Below are 21904 nucleotides of genomic sequence, written 5' to 3'. Positions count from 1 at the left end.
CAATCAATTTTAGAGAAAAATCACAAGAGACCTTTTTTGCCCAGAATAACTCAAATTATTATTAATTTGGGTTTAATTAAATTATTAATAAAAAATTATTTTTGTGAATTTGTTTAACAAAAATTGTTTAAACAATTTTTAGACCACGGCACCGCCCGGAACCCCTCTTTTTTTCCTCAGAATGTCTCAAATTATCTAAAAAAAATTTGTTCGAAGTGAAAAATTTCTTTTTGTGAATTTGTTAAAAAAAATTGTTTAAACAATTTTTCGACCACGGCATGGCACCGCCCGGCACCCTGTGGATATGTTATAAGGACCTCTTTTTTAGTAAGTTTGTGCAAAAAAATCGAATCGGAATAATTTCACTAACGGAGCGACGATACATCCTGGACTATAGCGCTAATTGTTAATAATTAAAAATGACAGCTTTGTAATAAAATAATGACAAAAATTCCTTCAGGACCTTGAAGAAAGGGTTTGAAACTTAATTTGGTCACTTTTTGAATTTCATAATATTTATTTTTAATCGAGTTATAAGCCTTGAAAATGGCTATTTTCGCATTTTTCAAATTTTTAATCGCATATAACTCGACAACAATCAATTTTAGAAAAAATGACAAGAGACCTTTTTTGCTCAGAATGACCCAAGTTATTTAAAAAAATTATTTGAAATGAAAAAATTATAATTTGTGAATTTGTTTTTTAAAAAATTGTTTAAACAATTTTTCGACCACGGCACCGCCCGGCACCCTATGGTTATGTTATAAAGATCTCTTTTTGAGTAAGTTTGTGCAAAAATATCGAATCGGAATAATTTCGCTAGCGGGGGCGACGATACAGTCCGGTCTATTGTCGTTTTATATTAAATAAACAATATTTTCTGTTCGAAAATAGCAGGCCTCTGTTTGTCAAATAAATTTCTGTCATAAATTTCCAGTGAACAGTTTAAATTTGATCGAGAATTCTTCTATTCACACAAAATGGCACCCAGAAGTAAAAGAATTCACAAAAAACGCAAGCACTCTGTCGTTTCAAAAGTTGTAAGACTTCCAAAGAGTGACAAACCGACAAAAATCGACCCCAAAACTAACGAAAACCTTATTCTATACTACCTAGCCAAGCTTAAAAAGCTGTTTCTGCAGCGTCCCCTATCAGAAGCGAGCAAGAAGAATGAATTAATGAATGCCCAAAATGGTGATAAATATATGAACATCAAACCCAAAACATATCCAAGCAGAGATGCAAGTCAAAAAGTAATTAAAGAAAAAATGTACAACGTAGTGAACGAGGCCATAGAATATGGTTTTAGAAATAAAATCCTAGAAAAACGAGGTAACTGCTTTTTGTTTAAAGATAAAAATCAACCATACTCCAGGCCACCAACGCCTATTAGAAGGGGAGATACACCAAGAGTCTGCAATTGTAAAAGATGTCTATCTAAAGCTAATTATAGCTATCCTTGTAAATCCGCCTCTTCTCGCTATTCTACATCTACCTATTCCAGATTCGACCCACAAAGTAGATATTCGAGTAGGATTGATGAGTTGAGAAGAAAATGTAATTGCAGCCAATGCCGCGAAAAACTAGAAAAGATGAATATTAGAAAATAATAGGTCTTATGGTTGTATGTTGTGCCAGAATAAAAGAATTTAAATTAGATTTAATGTAATACATTTTTTTGTTTTTAATATTACGGAATAAAAAACCAGTACATATAGATCTCTCTTTATTTTCTCTGTTAATTCTCCATACTGAGCTTTTTCCGTGTACCCAAGACTCCCATATAGATAGATAGATAGATAGATAGAAATATGCTTTATTGCCACTGAAAATTTTTACAATTTTATGGACAAAGCTTACATACAGTCAAAAGAAAAACATAATATAAATAACAAATAACAACTACAATTTACTAAAATTAGATAAATCGTCAATAATGTACAGTATAAGATATAAAAGCCAAGACAAAAACAATTTATTGCAAAATATATATAAATTGCAAATTGAACATACAACAAATAAAATAAAATAGGTACAACATAAGGAACTGACAAGTTTATGCTACTGCGCATTGAACCCAATTTTCTTAGTTATTCATTAAGAAATTCTTCTATTGAATAATATGGTCTTTTGGATAGATAGGCTTTTGTCATTTTTCGGAACTTAGGGAAAGATGTTGCAGGTTTAAGTTGTAACGGAAGATGATTGTACAGTTTCTTTGCGGAATATAATATAGATTTCTTTACTAACTCAGTGGATGGAATCGGTAAATAAATATCAAAGATTGAATTTCTGGTGGAGTAAAGATGATTGGGCCTTGATGGAAAGACATGAAGGTGTTTACGAATTAAACAAACCGTTTCTAGAATATATAAAGATGGAAGTGTTAAAATTTCGTGATCTCTGAAGTAACTTCTGCAATGTGTAGATCTTCTGAGGCCAATCAGGATTTGGAAGGGAAAATGATTGAGCTGTGTGAGTTTTATTTCGAAGATCGTTTATTATAGACCAAGTCTCCTTTGCAACACTTTTAGAGCTTTCCAGACGATTTTGATAATAGGCTTTTTTAGTTGACCTGACAAGTTTTAGATATGTTGTCCTGTACTTCATGATATATTCAGTGACAGCAACATTGGTAATAAATTTCTTGATGTATAGTAGTGAACGCATATTCTTAGCTGATATGCGAATACCTTTCGTAACCCAAGGTTTCCGATGTTTTGGCTTAATAGGAATTAAAGGAAATGCCTTATTGAAGATGTGGAGAAGCTTATCTAGAAAAACACTGAAATTATAGTCCACGTCTATAGAAGGAAATTGCCACTCAGAAGTTAAGCATAAATTTTGGAATTTACGAAAATTCCGGGCGGAAAAAATCCTACCTAAACGTCGGGTTTTTGAGGAGGGTTTGCTGAAGATGTTAAACTTCGTATACACTGCTTCATGATCAGATAGTCCCGCAATAATAACTGTAGAGCAGACATCAAGGGGTGAGAAATCTGAGACAATATAATCGATTATGGTAGATGTAGTTTTTGTAATCCTTGTAGGAGAATCAACGTGCATTAAGAGACCATACGATTCAAATATGTTTGCCAGGGACACTTGGGTAGCACTAGCAGCAGCATAATTAATGATAAAATCACCGCATAGAATTTTTCTGCTTTTATGAGGCAGGTCATCTAACAAATTTAGCAGGTTCTGAAAAAATAGTTCCACGGTAGAATCAGGTGATCTATAAATGCAAATAATGTAAAGATTAAGATTTTTATTATAAACTAAGGAAAACTCAAAGAAGGATTCACTTAACAAAAAGTCATATTTTGTTACCAGAGAAAAATCATTATTTCTAGAGAGAATCAGGGTGCCTCCATGAGATAAGCACTTTGCTGATTGAGAGCCCCATCAGAGTGCTATCGGGGGCTAAGTGGATGGTCTGGAGCATTGAATCGTGGTGGAGTGATTCCTGATTACGGTAGTTAATCCTCCTCGCCTCAATGAATTGTATCACCCGAATTTCATTCTCTAGGGGTGAGCAAGTCTCTCAGGGTGGGTTAAATCACTATGCTTGCTTGCTACTGAGCTTTTCTATTATTTCTTTGCTTTCTTTTTGATTTTTTTTTATTTTCTTAGTATCATAGGTGAGGTGGCTTATTATTCTTATTAATTGATCAATTTTTGATCAGTCCATAGCAACTTGGACAGTCAATAGCAAGGCAGCTTTCGAATTGAGTAAGGAGCTGCGGAAGATATAAACAAAGAAAAAAACTTGCTATGGAACTTTGAGGCTCTCACCGTCTTGTTTATTATTATTCTTATATTATTGTTATTGTTATTAATTTTTTGTAGATCGTTTTTGACCACACCTATGATGTTGAAAGGAAGCTATAATAGCGTATTTGCACATTTTTTTTATTACATAATAATGTTCAGTTTTGTATAAAAATGAGATTTCCAAAATTTCACGCTTCAAAAACTCATAATAACTTAGAAGTACAAATTTAAAGTCTTCTTTATCTTAAAATAGTTCAAACGACCCGTGACGTCACAGAGTTTAACTATGTGGATCCGTTTATGGTTATATTTACGTATATTCTTCTTCTTCTTTAGTTTATTGGCCTCCACCTACTTAGGTATTTGGCCAGCTCGTCGTCGGGAATAAAGTAAAAATATTTATATTCTAATGACGTTTAGAGTATGTCGTTATAATAATATATACCAGTTTGTTGAGATTGGAGTTTGATACAGTTTTAAAGGAAAGGAAAGAAGGTTTACTATTGAAAATAAAACCATTTTGTAAAAGTACAATTTTTCTATAAATAGTTCAAACGATCAAAAACACTTTTAACATCACATTACTGTATTTTTTACTCACGTTTATAATGCCTAATTTAAAATTATATATACAATTGGTGTAGAATGTAAACATATAACCCCGTGACGTCACGACGCGTTTTGCGGTGGCTGGTATAAGTTGAATTTTTAATCGTCTTTAGGGGCCAAACGAAAGACAAACAAAACTTTTTTTTATCTTTGATACAGGTTCTAAATTATGTTCTGTTGTGATTTATACCATTTTTTTCGAATTTAAAATTTTATGCAAGTTCCCTATTAGCTTCCCTTAACTAAGTACCATCTTTTTATTTCAGTACTTAAATTATATCTCAACAGCTACTGAACTAATTTTTCTTCGTTATTGATATTTTATGGACTTGCGGTCTTTAAATATTTATTCTTCTTGATATAGTAGTCATGTTGTGACTGGCTGATTGACATAAAGTCCATGCCATTAAAAAAAAAGATTAATTTTTGTTTCTTCATTTTTTTCGACTCTCCTTCTGAGTGCATGTCATCACTGTCATAGTCACCGTCACTGTCATGATCAATTATTACATTTAAACATGAAAAATGTTAATTAAAATGGCAAAAATACATGACAAACTACACTAAAATTTTTTTGATAGATTTACCTTTTTTCAGTGTATATATATTCTGTATAAGCACAATTAGAAAAAAAGACCAATTCATCTATCCAGTCGAAATTCGCTGAGTCCACACGGCACGTTTCCTTCAACTTCCGCTCCAGAAACGGAAGTTTACTGTCCTACAGGATAAAATTGACAAGGAGTCTTCCCCCTTTTAGCTGGAAGTCCTGCTGACCGCTACACGAAATCCTACATGTAGACAAAACGTAGAGGATTTTGCTCTTGTTGTGGAAGGATTTAATTCAATTACATTTTAGCCCTAAGGTCTCGTTTTACCTACGTCAGTTTTGAGTTTTATGTCTCCGATAGTTTCGAGAGATAATATGTCGTGTAACTAAATGTGCTAATAAAAATGGGATTTAATTAACTCGTCTCTCATCCACAGGAAGAAAAGTGTCACAACTCAAAATAAAACTTCTTTCCAAAAATGGATTTTTTAAATTTTAATTTACCTGTAAATTTTAGAAAATTTAAAAAACAAAAAAAATTGAGTTATGTCACTTTTCCTTTAAAATACTGGTCAATAATTGATGGATTCGACCGTTACTTGATGGAAGTTCATTTTATCTAACAATAAAACATTGAAAACGTTTGTTTTCTATACTTCCACAAAATTTATTATAACTATGTGACTACAGCTGTTTCGACAGAGTGCCTTTCTCAAGTGATTTAGTTTACTATGTGTTTGCCTTTTTAAAGTCTTTAACTGACGATGTTGAGGAATGGGGAGCTGTTTGTCTCGAGTTGGTCATTCAGAATTATATCTGTATTTTTCAATTTATTAATTTCCATAGATTCCAGGCCTTTATTTTGAATATGAAGATTTTGAAACTGTTCATTAAAAGAATGATTATGGTCTAGAAGGTGAAGTGCGTATGTATAGTCCGTCCCCTATAACTTTTTCTATGCGGTACGATTCATTTTCAATCAAATTAAGTCAAAACATAAATTGAAACGAATATTGTTCTTAATATATTTGCTTAAGTTGTTGTTAGTTCTGAAAACTGGTGTTATTCTTTTCTTTTTTATGTATCTGACTATTTTTGTTGTTATCTTGCCAGTATATGTGATAGAGCAGAAGGTAGATCAACCTTCAACTGTATGGGAGCCTTCTTTAAGAGGCACAACCTCTCTTTTGGTATAAAAGTAAGAATGCTCCGATGTTACGTCTTCTCTGTCCTTTTTTATATGATATATTTTTTTTATATATGATAGTGTTGAATCTGGATCTTAAACCAAGATATGTGCAGGAAATTGGATGCATTTGAGATGTGGCTATATCGGAGAATATTTAAAATCCCGTGGACTGACCTAGTTACAAATGAGGAGGTCCTCAGGATAACGAAGAAGAGCCGAGAGGTACTGACCACCACCAAATCTCGAAATTTGCAATACTTCGGACACATTATGCGGAATGAATCCAGATATGCGCTCCTATAAGCTATACTGCAAGGAAAAATATTGGAAAGCGAGGTCCACGAAGAAGAAGAATATCCTGGTTAAAGAATCTCAGAACCTGGTTCAACACAACATATGTGCAGCTTTTCCGCGCTACTGCAGATAAGATAAAGATTGCCAACATTCATCATGGATAGGCATATCAAGAAGAAGACGAAGGGTACGATTCCAAAAGCCTGAAACAATGCAGTGATAGTTTTGTTACACAAAAAACTGTATTATTAAATTAGAAAATTATAGACCCATCATCTTCTTGATACATATCAATCCCCTTATCCGCAGATAATCTTAATGAAGAGACTAACACCTAAACTTAATTTCTATCAGCCCAAAGAGCAGAGAGGTTTCAGGGCAGGACATGACGTAAATGGCCATTTATATTTCCATTCCGTAAAGATATTATTTGAAAAATGCTTTATGCTAAACATACCATATTCCTTGCATTTGTCAAATACAAGAATCAAATGAAATAATTAAACAGTTATTAAAATAGTTTAATACCAAAACAATATGCAATTTTTATGATGAATTACCACTGTCTGAAGACGTATCACTATAACCTGTTGTATTAGAATTATATCTGAGACAAGATTTGGTTGGAAGGCCCATTGAGCTGTCTGAATGAGACCTTCCTAACGCTAAACACTCTTCAATGCTACATTGGCAATCATCTTCATGTTTCTTTTTAGATTCTCTTTTACCTTCATTATTATTCCTCTTTCTTTTGGCTGAATTTCTGGTTTCTATACGTTCCTTTTCACACATTTTTTTCCTATGTGTGTTCTCACTAAAAGAATGTTGGATCTTTTCTAATTTTGCTTTTACGCATAGTGAGGGTATCAAATGTATATTTGCAGCTGGACATAATAAAGAGTAATTCCTTTTCTTCTTGATCAACTATCTATATTCTTGAGCTATGCTCAGGGAATCCTCTAATTGACTACGAATATCTCCAGATAAGCAGTAGCTAAGAGCCAAAGACAGAAAGGCAACAAGAGAGAAACAGGACATTCTAAAAATAAGACAGAAATTTATAAAGAACACTATACCATCCAAAGACCACCAGTCAATTTCTCGACACGAGTGAGGACTCTCATAAATCTGGAATTCGAAGTACTTTTACCTACTACAGTATCAGAAGTAAGAGCAGCTTTAAACGAAATGAAGAACCACCGATCATCTGGTGATGATGGACTTGTTATTGAGGCAATAAAAGCAGGAGGAGAAATCCTACTAAAATCAATAAGTGAATTGTTTAAATGTAAGTAAACTTACATAAGTGTACGATTTCAAAATCCTGAAACAGTGCAGTGATAGTCTTGTTGCACCAAAAAAAGGTTATATTGATAAATTAGACAATTATAGACCCATCAGCCTCTTGACACAAATGTACAAACTCTTTATTAAAATCTTAACTAGGAGACTAACACCAAAACTTGTATTTTCAACCCAAAGAGCAGGCAGGCTTCAGGCCAGAACATGACATAAATGACCATTTGCATACCATACAGATATTATTGAAAACATACTATTTCAAAAGGGTTTGAGCACAAAACACCATTGATCCTTGCATTTATCAAATACAAGTATCAAATGAAATAGTTAAACAGTTATTAAAATAGTTTAATACCAAAATAATATACAATTTTTATGATGAATCACCACTGTCTGAAGACGTATCATTATAACCTGTTGTATTAGAATTATATCTGAGACAAGATTTGGTTGGAAGGTCCATTGAACTGTCTGAATGAGACCTTCCTAACGCTAAACACTCTTCATTGCTACATTGGCAATCATCTTCATGTTTCTTTTTAGATCTTCTTTTACCTTCATTATTATTCCTCTTTATTTTGGCCGAATTTCTGGTTTCCTTTTCACACATTTTTTTCTATGTGTGTTCTCACTAAAATAATGTTGGACCTTTTCTAATTTTGCTTTCACGCATAGTGAGGGTATCAAATGTATATTTGAAGCATAATAAAGAGTAATACTTTTTCTTCTTGATCAAAAATCTGGATTCTTGTGCTATGCTCAGGGAATGCTCCAATTGACTACGAATATCATTTAAACATAAATAACATAAACGACCTTTATAAGGAATTAAAAGATTTAAAATGTTTTTTCCCAATAAACCTTAATAATTTAATATTTACAAATGATATGGAAATTCTTCATCTCATTTATAAACATGTTAAATTATGTAAATACAAGTTGTAAACGTAATATAATAGGCATCATTTGTTAATGTGGTTTGAAAAAATTTAAAAAATAGTAATATATAAAAAAACACATAATAAAATAATATCAAAAAAATAATAAATAAAAAAAAAGGAAAAAAAATAGAAACAAAAATAAAAAAGAATAAAAAAAAAGAAGTAAAAAAAGTGTTTCGCACAAATTAAAATATATATTAAAAAAACAGTAAAATAATTAAAAAAAAACAAAATAAAAAAAAAGCTACACAATGTACCAATGTATCTATAAAAGTAATATTGTAGAATGTACTTATGTTTATAAGAATTATGACTATGAATCTGCAATCAATCACAAAAAAGTCTGGCTAATTGGCTCTGCCAAAGCCATTTTTCAAAAAAAAAAGACTACGAATATCTCCAGATAGGCAGTAGGTGAGAGCCAAAGACAGAAAGGCAACAAGGGAGAAACAGGACATTCTAAAAATAAGACAGAAATTTATAAAGAACACTATACCATCCAAAGGCCACCAGACAATTTTTCGACACGAGTGAGGATTCTCATAAATCTGGAATTCGAAGTACTTTTACCTACTACAGTGTCAGAAGTAAGAGCAGCTTTAAACGAAATGAAGAACCACCGATCACCTGGTGATAATGGACTCGTTATTGAGGCAATAAAAGTAGGAGGAGAAATCCTACTAAAATCAGTAAGTGAAGTGTTTAAATGTAAGTGGAACTTACATCAGTGTACGATTTTAAAAGCCTGGAAAGTGCAGTGATAGTCTTCTTGGACCAAAAAAAGTTATATTAATAAATTAGACAATTATAGACCCATCAACCTCTTGACACATATATACAAACTCAAACTATTTATGAAAATCTTAACAAGGAGACTAATAATACCTAAACTTGATTTTTTGCAGCTGGACATAATAAAGTTTAATACAATTCCTTCTTGATCAACAATCTAGATTCTTGCGCTATGCTCAGGGAATGCTCTAATTGACTACGGATATCTCCAGATAAGCAGTAGCTGAGAGCCAAAGGCAAAAAGGCAACAAGAGAGAAACAGGACATTCTAAAAATAACAGAGAAATTTATAAAGAACACTATGCCATCCAAAGACCACCAGTCAATTTCTCGACACGAGTGAGGACTCTCATAAATCTGGAATTCGAAGTACTTTTACCTACTACAGTATCAGAAGTAAGAGCAGCTTTAAACGAAATGAAGAACCACCGATCATCTGGTGATGATGGACTTGTTATTGAGGCAATAAAAGCAGGAGGAGAAATCCTACTAAAATCAGTAAGTGAATTGTTTAAATGTAAGTAAACTTACATAAGTGTACGATTTTAAAATCCTGGAACAGTGCAGTGATAGTCTTGTTGCACCAAAAAAAGGTTATATTGATAAATTAGACAATTATAGACCCATCACCCTCTTGACACAAATGTACAAACTCTTTATTAAAATCTTAACTAGGAGACTAACACCAAAACTTGTATTTTCAACCCAAAGAGCAGGCAGGCTTCAGGCCAGAACATGACATAAATGACCATTTGCATACCATACAGATATTATTGAAAACATACTATTTCAAAAGGGTTTGAGCACAAAACACCATTGATCCTTGCATTTATCAAATACAAGTATCAAATGAAATAATTAAACAGTTATTAAAATAGTTTAATACCAAAATAATATACAATTTTTATGATGAATCACCACTGTCTGAAGACGTATCATTATAACCTGTTGTATTAGAATTATATCTGAGACAAGATTTGGTTGGAAGGTCCATTGAACTGTCTGAATGAGACCTTCCTAAAGCTAAACACTCTTCATTGCTACATTGGCAATCATCTTCATGTTTCTTTTTAGATCTTCTTTTACCTTCATTATTATTCCTCTTTCTTTTGGCCGAATTTCTGGTTTCCTTTTCACACATTTTTTTCTATGTGTGTTCTCACTAAAATAATGTTGGACCTTTTCTAATTTTGCTTTCACGCATAGTGAGGGTATCAAATGTATATTTGAAGCATAATAAAGAGTAATACTTTTTCTTCTTGATCAACAATCTGGATTCTTGTGCTATGCTCAGGGAATGCTCCAATTGACTACGAATATCATTTAAACATAAATAACATAAACGACCTTTATAAGGAATTAAAAGATTTAAAATGTTTTTTCCCAATAAACCTTAATAATTTAATATTTACAAATGATATGGAAATTCTTCATCTCATTTATAAACATGTTAAATTATGTAAATACAAGTTGTAAACGTAATATAATAGGCATCATTTGTTAATGTGGTTTGAAAAAATTAAAAAAATAGTAATATATAAAAAAACACATAATAAAATAATAACAAAAAAATAATAAATAAAAAAAAGGAAAAAAAATAGAAACAAAAATAAAAAAAGAATAAAAAAAAAGAAGTAAAAAAAAGTGTTTCGCACAAATTAAAATATATATTAAAAAAACAGTAAAATAATTAAAAAAAAAAACAAAATAAAAAAAAAGCTACACAATGTACCAATGTATCTATAAAAGTAATATTGTAGAATGTACTTATGTTTATAAGAATTATGACTATGAATCTGCAATCAATCACAAACAAGTCTGGCTAATTGGCTCTGCCAAAGCCATTTTTCAAAAAAAAAGACTACGAATATCTCCAGATAGGCAGTAGGTGAGAGCCAAAGACAGAAAGGCAACAAGGGAGAAACAGGACATTCTAAAAATAAGACAGAAATTTATAAAGAACACTATACCATCCAAAGGCCACCAGACAATTTTTCGACACGAGTGAGGACTCTCATAAATCTGGAATTCGAAGTACTTTTACCTACTACAGTGTCAGAAGTAAGAACAGCTTTAAACGAAATGGAGAACCACCGATCACCTGGTGATAATGTGAAATCCTACTAAAATCAGTAAGTAAACTGTTTAAATGTAAGTGAACTTACATCAGTGTACGATTTTAAAAGCCTGGAAAGTGCAGTGATAGTCTTGTTGGACCAAAAAAAGTTATATTAATAAATTAGACAATTATAGACCCATCAACCTCTTGACACATATATACAAACTCAAACTATTTATGAAAATCTTAACAAGGAGACTAATAATACCTAAACTTGATTTTTTCAGCCCAAAGAGCAGGCACTCTTCAGGACAGAACATGACATAAATGAACATTTGCGGACCATGAAGATATTACCAATTTGAAATATACTTTGAGCACAACATACGATTGATCCTTGCATTTATCAAATACAAGTATAAAATGAAAAAATTAAACAGTTATTAAAATAGTTTAATACCAAAATAATATACAATTTTTATGATGAATCACCACTGTCTGAAGACGTATCACTATAACCTGTTCTATTAGAATTATATCTGAGACAAGATTTGGTTGGAAGGGTCGTTGAACTATCTGAATGAGACCTTCCTAACGCTAAACACTCTTCATTGCTACATTGACAATCATCTTCATGTTTCCTTTTGGATCTTCGTTTACCTTCATTATTATTCCTCTTTCTTTTGGTTGAATTTCTGGTTTCCATACGTTCCTTTTCACAGATTTTTTTTCTATGTGTGTTCTCACTAAAAGAATGTTGGATCTTTTCTAATTTTGCTTTTACGCATAGTGAGGGTATCAAATGTATATTTGCAGCTGGACATAATAAAGAGTAATACTTTTTCTTCTTGATCAACAATCTCGATTCTTGTGCTATGCTCAGTGAATGCTCCAATTGACTACGAATATCTCCAGATATGCTGTAGGTCTCCTCCATGTGCTTAGCTAGTTCTTCCAAAGAAACTCCCTCTGGTTTCTTATTTAACGACTGGATCTGTTTGATAGACACTAACATTTTATAAAAGAAACTTGTCCCAGTTTTACATTCTTCAGGACAACATGCTGTCATTTTTTTTAACATTAAACACAAAACTAAACTTCAAAGTGTTGACAAGTAAGTGACATATTTTTTACGTGTTTTGATAGTTTTTGGCCTTATGTATGTATTTAAAAATCCACTTAGTACAAAGTCTTCTTCACGTGTCTTATCATGAAGTCTCTTCTTCATGCCCAAAAACATGGAACAAATTTACTTAATATGGGCCATTCCACGAACATACGCCTGTTTTGGATTACTTCGACAACGAATATTTTACTGTGCAACATAAGAAGTACGAAAGTAAATGGCGCTAATAATTATTCCAATAAACAACAATGTAATTTGCAATTTACTTTCGTTCTTCTTATTTTGCACAGTAAAATATTCGTTGTCGAAGTAATCCAAAACAGGTGTATGTTCGTGGAATGGCCCATACTCTTTTTTCTACATCCGTGTTAAAAATACAATTTTTAGCACTCCATACGAGCGTTAAAAATGCTACTTTAAGGCACTAGTGCTTTAAAATATTTTTAAGGTACTGCAGTTCGTATTGACCGATTTTGATGTAATGTCAAAAAAATATAAAAATGGAATGTCAGTCAAGTTCAAGTAAAAGTTTTTGTTGATATTGTCCTGTAATTACGTTTGTAGAAAAAATATTGTATGATATGTTAAAAAGTACATTTTTAAGGCACTCATGTGAATTGCAGAACTCGATATCGCTCATTCTGCAAACTTTCACATGCGTGCCTTAAACGTGTACTATTAACACTTATATCATAAATAACTATTAATGATGTAGCTTGTAGTTGAGAACAAGCTGAAAATGTCATAACGAAAACTTTGTTTATTTACGTATTGTAATTCATAATATGGAAAATTGCTATTATGAAAAGTAGTTTAGAATTAATAATTATGTTTTAATGTGAAATTATATCATTCTAATTTAAATGTTATGAACTATAAAGGTAGTTTACTCTTGACCGAAATTCATATTTTTTATATACCTCGTATAATATTAATAAAATTTTATATATGATGGTTGCTTCATAAATCTTAGACCATGAAGAGTTTTTTATGAAGAATAACTTTTCTTCGTCAAATTAAAAATAAAAGAGTTATAAATGAAAATGTTGTTGGTATCCATAATTTGAGAAAAATCTTCAAATTTTTTTTTTTCGTTAGAAGGATGTAATTCCACATATCAGACCATAATTTTTTATACCAAACAATATTATTTCATATAATGTCGGTTCAATAAACTTAGACACAACTGGCTAGTGATTTTAGTCAATAATTTTGCCAATTTGGCAAAAAAAAATTACTAATTAGTTAATAATTACTAAGTAATTAGTAATTTTGCCAATTTTGGCAAAATTCGCAAAAAACAAAAAAAATTTCTTATTAAAATCACTAGCCAGTTGTGTCGAGTTTAGCGAAACGACTATATTTTAATTTCATAGCAAATGGAACAGTCCATTTATCATAAAGGGGAGGCCGTATACTCGTATGAACCTTTTTAAGGCTGTTAATAAATGATTGCTTTTAAAATATACTCAAATTGTATTTTTGAACATCTTATTTATTTTATATAATAATTAAATTCATTATCAAATGTCATTGATGTTTTATTAATACTAAATTTAAAATTTAGTTTGACATTTCCGAAGTGTCAAACTCAAATGTAAATAACCTATGCTTTGCTTAACAAATTGAGATTAAAAAACTAGCCTACTTAATAGCAACGATTTCAGCTGGACGTGTAGTGTGTCGGCAGAAAATAAACGATTGTGACGTCACATTTTAGATTTTGAGGTCGATTATCTCGAAAACGGTTAGAAATATCGAAATGCCGTTTTCAGATTTGGATTCAGAAAAAAAAACTACATAAGAAGCCATCGATAAATCTGAGCTGTTTATTGCAGGAGCGGCAACGCGATAACACACACACTTTTGCGAATTTATAAACGAAATGTTTTCGTTGAAAAAACGTGTCTTATCAGAATTGTCCATGTTGGCGATCACCATTGCGAAGGCTTCTCGATCTTCTGAAACACAGAATAAGTGTCCTGCATTTGATATCTGAGTCCATTCACGAATGTCTTTTAGCCAAGAAAACTGTTGTCTTCCTACACCTGTCCGACTTTCTATTTTGCCTTTAAGAATTAGTTGTAGTATTCTATATCAATTTCCCCTTAATGTACCGGGTGTCCCAATAAGAATGGCTCTCGGCCATATCTCAGGAACCGTTTATAGTAGAGCTTTGAAATAAAAAAAATTATAACAAAAGTTGCCTCAGGAAAAGCCTGGAAATTATTTTCATAATTGTGGGACCCCCGCTAGAGGGCGTAATTGAATATCAAAAATTAAAAAATCTAAATTTTACAAAATTTTCCTAATGAAGGGGCACTGGAAATCCGATCGTCGTATTCTTCATAAAATTCTACGCATATTTGATTTGACAAGTTTAGGTCTACCTTTGGAAATAAGAGGTGGGGGTGAGTGGGAACCTTGTTATGAAAAACTGGCTGTGAGTCCGGTTTTGCTTAATCAAATTTTGCAAACTTGGTCTTGTTGAAGACAGATCTTTTTCGTCAATGTAAAAGTTATGATTTCCAACCAACTTACTGAGTAATATGCCAGCTAGAAGGCGTTATTTAATTTTTTTCAGAAATCTTGTGTTCCTTGGAAAATATTAAATACAAACATGCATTTTTAATACCATATTACAAAATTAGACAAAATTAGCAACAGAATTGCGAAAACCACATGTTAATACCTTTTTTCTATCTCGAGATATCTTACAAAACGTGTAAATTTAAAAACATAACTGTTACTGTCACCGGTAAACGAAATTAATTAAAAGTAGTGTGCTATGGAAACAACAAAGAAACATTTTCCAGATGTCAACGTATATTAGGTCTTTTCAACGCTTCTCATTTGTTTCGGGCCTCGTTCATATCTCGTATATTAATATTATACACGGATTATACGGCATATGACAGAGGCTCGAAACAAATAAGAAGCGTTGAAAAGCCCTATTACAAAGAAATAAAAACAACTATTTAGTGATGACATAAACGTTCAAATTTTTGCCCATCATTTTCGTTGCAAACATTTACTCTTTCAAGAGTAGATTGAACAGCAGTCTCAATTTCTGCTTTCGATATGCTTTGAATGGCGTTTAGTATTCTCTGGATAATGTATCCTAGAGTAGTGTATGATGGGCAACAATTTGAATATTTAGGTCGTCACTAAGTAGTTCTTGTTGTTCTGTGTTATATTTAATTTTAATAGTATTGTCTCTCTTTATATTGTTGTTTTAATTAATTATATTTTTATACGTTGACATCTGGAAAATGTTATTTTGTTTTTTCCACAGCACACTACTTTTCATTAACTTAGCTTACCGGTGATTGTAACAGTTAGGTATGTATAAAATTTACCCGTTTCTCGAGATATCTTGAGATAGAAAAAAGGTATCGACATGCGGTTTTCGCTATTCTATTGCTAATTTAATCTAATTTTATAAAGTATGATTAAAAATGCATACTTGTATTTAATATTTTCCAAAGAATACTAGATTTCTGAAAAAATTAAATAACGCCTCCCAGCTGGCTTATTACTTATTAGGATGGTTCAAAATTATCACGCTTATATTGAAGAAAAAGATCTGTCTTCAACAAGATCCAGTTTTCAAAATTTGATTTAGCAGAACCGGACTTACAGCCATTTTTTCATAACAAGGTTCCCACTCACCCCCACCTCTTATTTGCAAAGGTAGAGTTAAACTTGTTAAATTAAATATGCGCAGAATTTGATGAAGAATACAATCATCGGATTTCCAGTGCCCCTTCATTAGGAAAATTTTGTAAAATTTTGATTTTTTTATTTTTGATATTCAATTACGCCCTCTAGCGCTGGACCCACAATTATGAAAATAATTTCCAGGCTTTTCCTGAGGCAACTTTTGTTATAAATTTTTTTATTTCAAAGCTCTACTATAAACGGTTCCTGAGATATGGCCGAGAGCCATTCTTATTGGGACACCCGGTATATCCCAGATAAGACATTTCTTGCATTTAACTTCTTCTTCTAGTTGTTTCTTTTCCTAACGGAGGTTGGCTATCATCACAGCTATCCTTATCTTGTTGACGGCTGCTATGAAAAGATCTACTGAGCTGCAACTATACCACACTCTTAGGTTTCTCAGCCAGGAAATTCTTAGTCTTTCTATGGATCTTTTACTCGTAATTTTACCTTGCAATATGAACCTTAATATCTCATATTTCGCACCTCTGGTAATGTGGCCTAAATATTTCAGCTTTCTTGTTTTATGTACAACCAAGAACGCCAGCTTTTCGAAAACATCAGGAAAAGGAAAACGGCGTATTAATTTGGGTTACATCATGCGAAACGAAAAATACCAGTTCCTTGTTCCCTCAACTAATCCAGGGTAAAATTGAAGGCAAGATAGGAATAGGACGCAAGAAAGTGTCCTGGCTCCGAAACATAAGTCAATGGACAGGGATTAACGACATACTATCTCTGATACATATTGCAAGAAACATGTAGAGAGTTAATGGAAAATGTGATCGCTAACATCCATTAGTGGATTTGCATCTGAAGAAGAAGAAGAAGAAGAAGAAGAAGAAGTTTTATGTTTTTTATGACCTCGCAATCCTCTTCTAGCGTTCTTAATAATTTATTAATCTTAAATGCCCATGTTACTGTCAAAATCAGTCTTTAGTAATTCTCTAATTTTGTTGACCTCCTTAGTACTTTCTCGTTAGTTTTCGTTACCATTTAAGGTGTCTTAAACAACCGTCCTGAATCCACGTTTCTAATGCTCCAATTCGGTTTGGGTTTGCTACTTTTAGGGTCCACACTTCTGTTCCTTTCAAGAGTAAAGATCAAATATTATTTGTCTTACTTCTAAACTGAGATGGTTTAGAAATAAGACAAATACTCAAGGTGAAAATATGCCTGTAATATTTAAGGCCATCGGTACATAATTCGCAAATATTTTACGGCTATCCCTACTTTTCTGTCTTTATACGGCAAATTACTTGTATAGTATTTTTACTACAAAAGCGATATTACGTAGGTCAAAATTTTTGACGTAAGAGAACTGTCAAAACATTAGAATGTGACTCTTCATTATATCCATGTTTATAATAAACATGGCAATAATGAAAATTCACATTCTAATGTTTTGACAGTTCTCTTACGTCAAAAATTTTGACCTACGTAATATCGCTTTTGTAGTAAAAATACTATAGTAAAATTCACACTGGTATGGATATGTAAACATTACTAGAATGTCATTCTACTTGAAAATGTCATCATTAACTTAAAGAGATGGCTTTTGAATGTTCTTGGATAACTGTTATTTGTATACATAATTGAAAATTATTAATTCAGTTAATAAATGTGATAATTTTTTCACTAACTATGTATTCAGTGATTGTAATAATTTATATGTACAACAAAAACTAATACTCAATCGAGAAAAGAGGAAGTGTTAAAGTGTTTTTTTAATAATATATTGTTACTATGGAACGCTTACAATTTTGAACATCTTTATCAACAAAATACTTGGATCACAGAATATATTATCCTGATGTATTCTCTGCTTGGATCTTCCACAAATAATACACAATAAATAACTTTTTATTAAGTTCACGTCTTAAATCAATTATGTATCAAATACACTATACATATATCAATATTATTTAATCAGCAACTCAAAATATTCCCGATGCCATGTCAAATATTTAAAATTGTCACTGATTGTCACTTTCTGGCTGACAATATGCTGACAATAATCTATTCGACTGAGTGCGTTGTAAGACAAAGATAGATTTGGAAAATATTACCACGGACATTGTGTTCATTTTTTTCGAATCCTGAAAAAACCAATAAATATTTTTGAAAAATTTAAACGCAGAATGAAAGACTAAATTATTACCGAGGGCCGAAAATCCCTTATAATAAATAAAAAGTTTATTTTGAATGAGATATTTGAAATTAAAAATCACACTAAATTTTCTCTTAGTTTTTCACCCCTGTAACTTATTAAAATAAACATTATAGAAGTTCTCAGGGACTTTCGGCCCTCGCTAATAATAAACTAATACTCAATCGAGAAAAGAGGAAGTGTTAAAGTGTTTTTTTAATAATATATTGTTACTATGGAACGCTTACAATTTTGAACATCTTTATCAACAAAATACTTGGATCACAGAATATATTATCCTGATGTATTCTCTGCTTGGATCTTCCACAAATAATACACAATAAATAACTTTTTATTAAGTTCACGTCTTAAATCAATTATGTATCAAATACACTATACATATATCAATATTATTTAATCAGCAACTCAAAATATTCCCGATGCCATGTCAAATATTTAAAATTGTCACTGATTGTCACTTTCTGGCTGACAATATGCTGACAATAATCTATTCGACTGAGTGCGTTGTAAGACAAAGATAGATTTGGAAAATATTACCACGGACATTGTGTTCATTTTTTTCGAATCCTGAAAAAACCAATAAATATTTTTGAAAAATTTAAACGCAGAATGAAAGACTAAATTATTACCGAGGGCCGAAAATCCCTTATAATAAATAAAAAGTTTATTTTGAATGAGATATTTGAAATTAAAAATCACACTAAATTTTCTCTTAGTTTTTCACCCCTGTAACTTATTAAAATAAACATTATAGAAGTTCTCAGGGACTTTCGGCCCTCGCTAATAACGTAATCTTTCATTCTGCGTTTAAATTTTTCAAAAATACTTATTAGTTTTCTCAGGATTCGAAAAAAATGAATCCCCATTTGAATAGCAGCCGAAAATACGTACCCATCCCCTTAAGTGGAATCTATGTAAATTTTATATTAAATCGTTTGTCCTTGACGCGCCTTTTCCGTATTTAAATAGTTATGTCCGATTCTTCTGTATTTGGAAAATAAGACATGAAGTTTTGATATGAACTATATATTTTTAAAATCAAACAATGTTTACCAAATCTTAACAAAAATCTCAACATTTCATTAACGTAACTGTTATAACCTATTAACGTAATTTAAAAATGTTTTTACACTCTTCTCATACACCTGGCTATTTTGCTGACCGTGCTCTTCGTTCAGTTGGTGAAAATAGAGAGAACCAGCCTTTGTCCCTATTGCCTAAAAACAAAAAATAACTTTTAATTCATATTTTTTTGGAAAGCTTATATTAGAATTGAAGAATATCTTATCTTATTTAAAGATAATTCACAAATATCGACATGTCGTGTCGGTGTATCTTACCAAATTAAAGCAAGAATACCTTTTAGTATACTAGCCATCAAATTATTTCAGAAAACCGTATCTTACTCCTATTACAAAGTTATTTGTATTTGAAGGAGTCCTTAGTGCGATGCCACATTATGGGTTTTGACCGGATGCGGCGGAAACGCATCTGGTCAAAACGCATAATCTGACATCGGCCTTAAATTTCGAGAGGTAAACATACTGAATAGCAGGAAAGGACAATAGATTAACATATGTATATTACTTTCTACCTGTCATCATCATCATTGCGTAGCGCTACAACCCTGGATGGGTCCTGGCTGACTGTACAACTTTCTTCCAATTTGTTCGGTCTTTCAGCAACCTATGGTCAAATGGGATGTTCATTTTCGGAGATCTTCTTGGATGTTATCTCTCCATCGCATTCTGGGACGTCCGAGTGGTCTTTTGCCTGTAGGAATCTCCTCCCAAACCAGTCTTACAAGTCTCTCGTTATGAAGTCTGTGCACGTGCCCTGCCCATCTTAGTCACTGTGATTTAATTTCTTGGACAATATCGGTGTGATTGTAAAGTGCTTTTAATTCGATGTTGGTTCTGATCCTATATACCCCAGGCTGTGGATGAAAAAACGTGATATAATTCAGGAATTTTTGAAACCTATCAGGTGTTGTAAAGGACGATGCCAGGAATAACTTCTATTAAAATGTAACCAAAAATATTGTGCGCTTTTTTTTTAATTGCGATTTTCATTTGTTAAATTTGCAATTTTTATTAATTTTTAATTTTGTAGCTTAGGATATTGATTTTAGAGAAAAACTTTTTAATAGAAAGTTGTAGTAAATTAAAAAACCTACAAATTGAGGTAAGGTAAGTTTAATTTGGTTAATTGGTTATTGCAAAACAGCCTGCGAAAGGTCCAAAATGGCCGTTTTTTACAATTGCATTATTTATTGTACAAATATTTATTTTTTATTTTTTAAAGCTTTAAATGAAGATCTTTCGATTCCAAACATAAAAAAAATTTTAAAGCCAGATTAACGAATTTGTTGCTTAGATATTATAAATTGTTTATCCCAGGAGGTCAAATGTCGAAGGCTATAACTTTTTGAAAAAAAACGTAGAAAGTTAGTGAAACATCCAATCTCCTTTGAAAGAGTTATATTTTCATATTCTGATGTAAATAAATGCGTAAATCAATTGCAAACCTCCAATTTTTGGATTTGAAAATAAGGGGGCAAATTTCGTTATAAACATTTAGAGCTGAAGCGGCCCTGTACATCCTATGAGTTTTAACTTACATATTATTGTTGCTGAAGATGAAGCGAAGATTTATAAAAAAAAATAAAAAATTTCTACGACCAACTGAAGCCGAGATAATTTTTGGGTTTGAAAATAAGGGGGCAAATTTCGTTATAAACATTTAGAGCTGAGGCGGCCGTGTATATCCTATGAGTTTCTAACTTACAGATTATTGTTGCTAAATACGAAATGAAGATTTATAAAAAAAATTAAAATTTTCTACAACCAACTGAAGCCGAGATAATTGTTTTTTTTTTTCTTAAATCATAGTGCCTTTATTTATAATAATTAAGAATTTATTTTACAGTCATTGACTAAGGAAAGACTTATGTTATCTTAAAATAAAAATTATTATAAAATAGAATTACATTTAATTATTAAAATTATTTTTTAAATCGGTGCTTTTGCAAGCGGCCGAATTTTGCAAATCGCCCGGCTCGCTTCAAATCCGCGCGCTCGGAAAATTTTTACGTAACTTGTATTAAATTTTGACAGAAAACAATTTAATAATATTACCATTATGATATACAGTCTATTTACCACTGTATTTGTTTTTCTTGATAAACTTTTATATGTGAAATCCAAAAAGAATAGTCACTACAAGAAGAAAAAGTTTTATATTGTATATTATAGTAAGAAGTAACATTATTATTATTATATTTATATAACAATGAAAAAATTAAAATATAATTATATGTATATTTCATATATATGTATCATTTTTGTAATATTATTTCTTCAGAAATGAAATTTC

General features: G+C 31.5%; 1 protein-coding gene across 1 annotated transcript in view; it reads right to left on the bottom strand.

Annotated features, from left to right (window-relative positions):
* Positions 1 to 19545: 19545 nt before the first annotated feature.
* LOC114326116 (cytoplasmic dynein 2 intermediate chain 1) overlaps positions 19546 to 21904 on the bottom strand; it is a 28902-nt gene continuing 26543 nt past the window's right edge. The window contains exon 9 of the mRNA XM_028274350.2: positions 19546 to 19746. Coding sequence (XP_028130151.2) covers positions 19624 to 19746 — 123 coding nt within the window. The 3' untranslated portion in view covers positions 19546 to 19623. The remainder of the gene's footprint in view (positions 19747 to 21904) is intronic.

The sequence above is a fragment of the Diabrotica virgifera genome, chromosome 5 (assembly GCF_917563875.1).
Source record: "Diabrotica virgifera virgifera chromosome 5, PGI_DIABVI_V3a".
Classification (NCBI taxonomy): domain Eukaryota; kingdom Metazoa; phylum Arthropoda; class Insecta; order Coleoptera; family Chrysomelidae; genus Diabrotica; species Diabrotica virgifera.
Note: the sequence above shows the minus strand (reverse complement) of the source record. Positions and strands in the feature narration are given on the sequence as shown.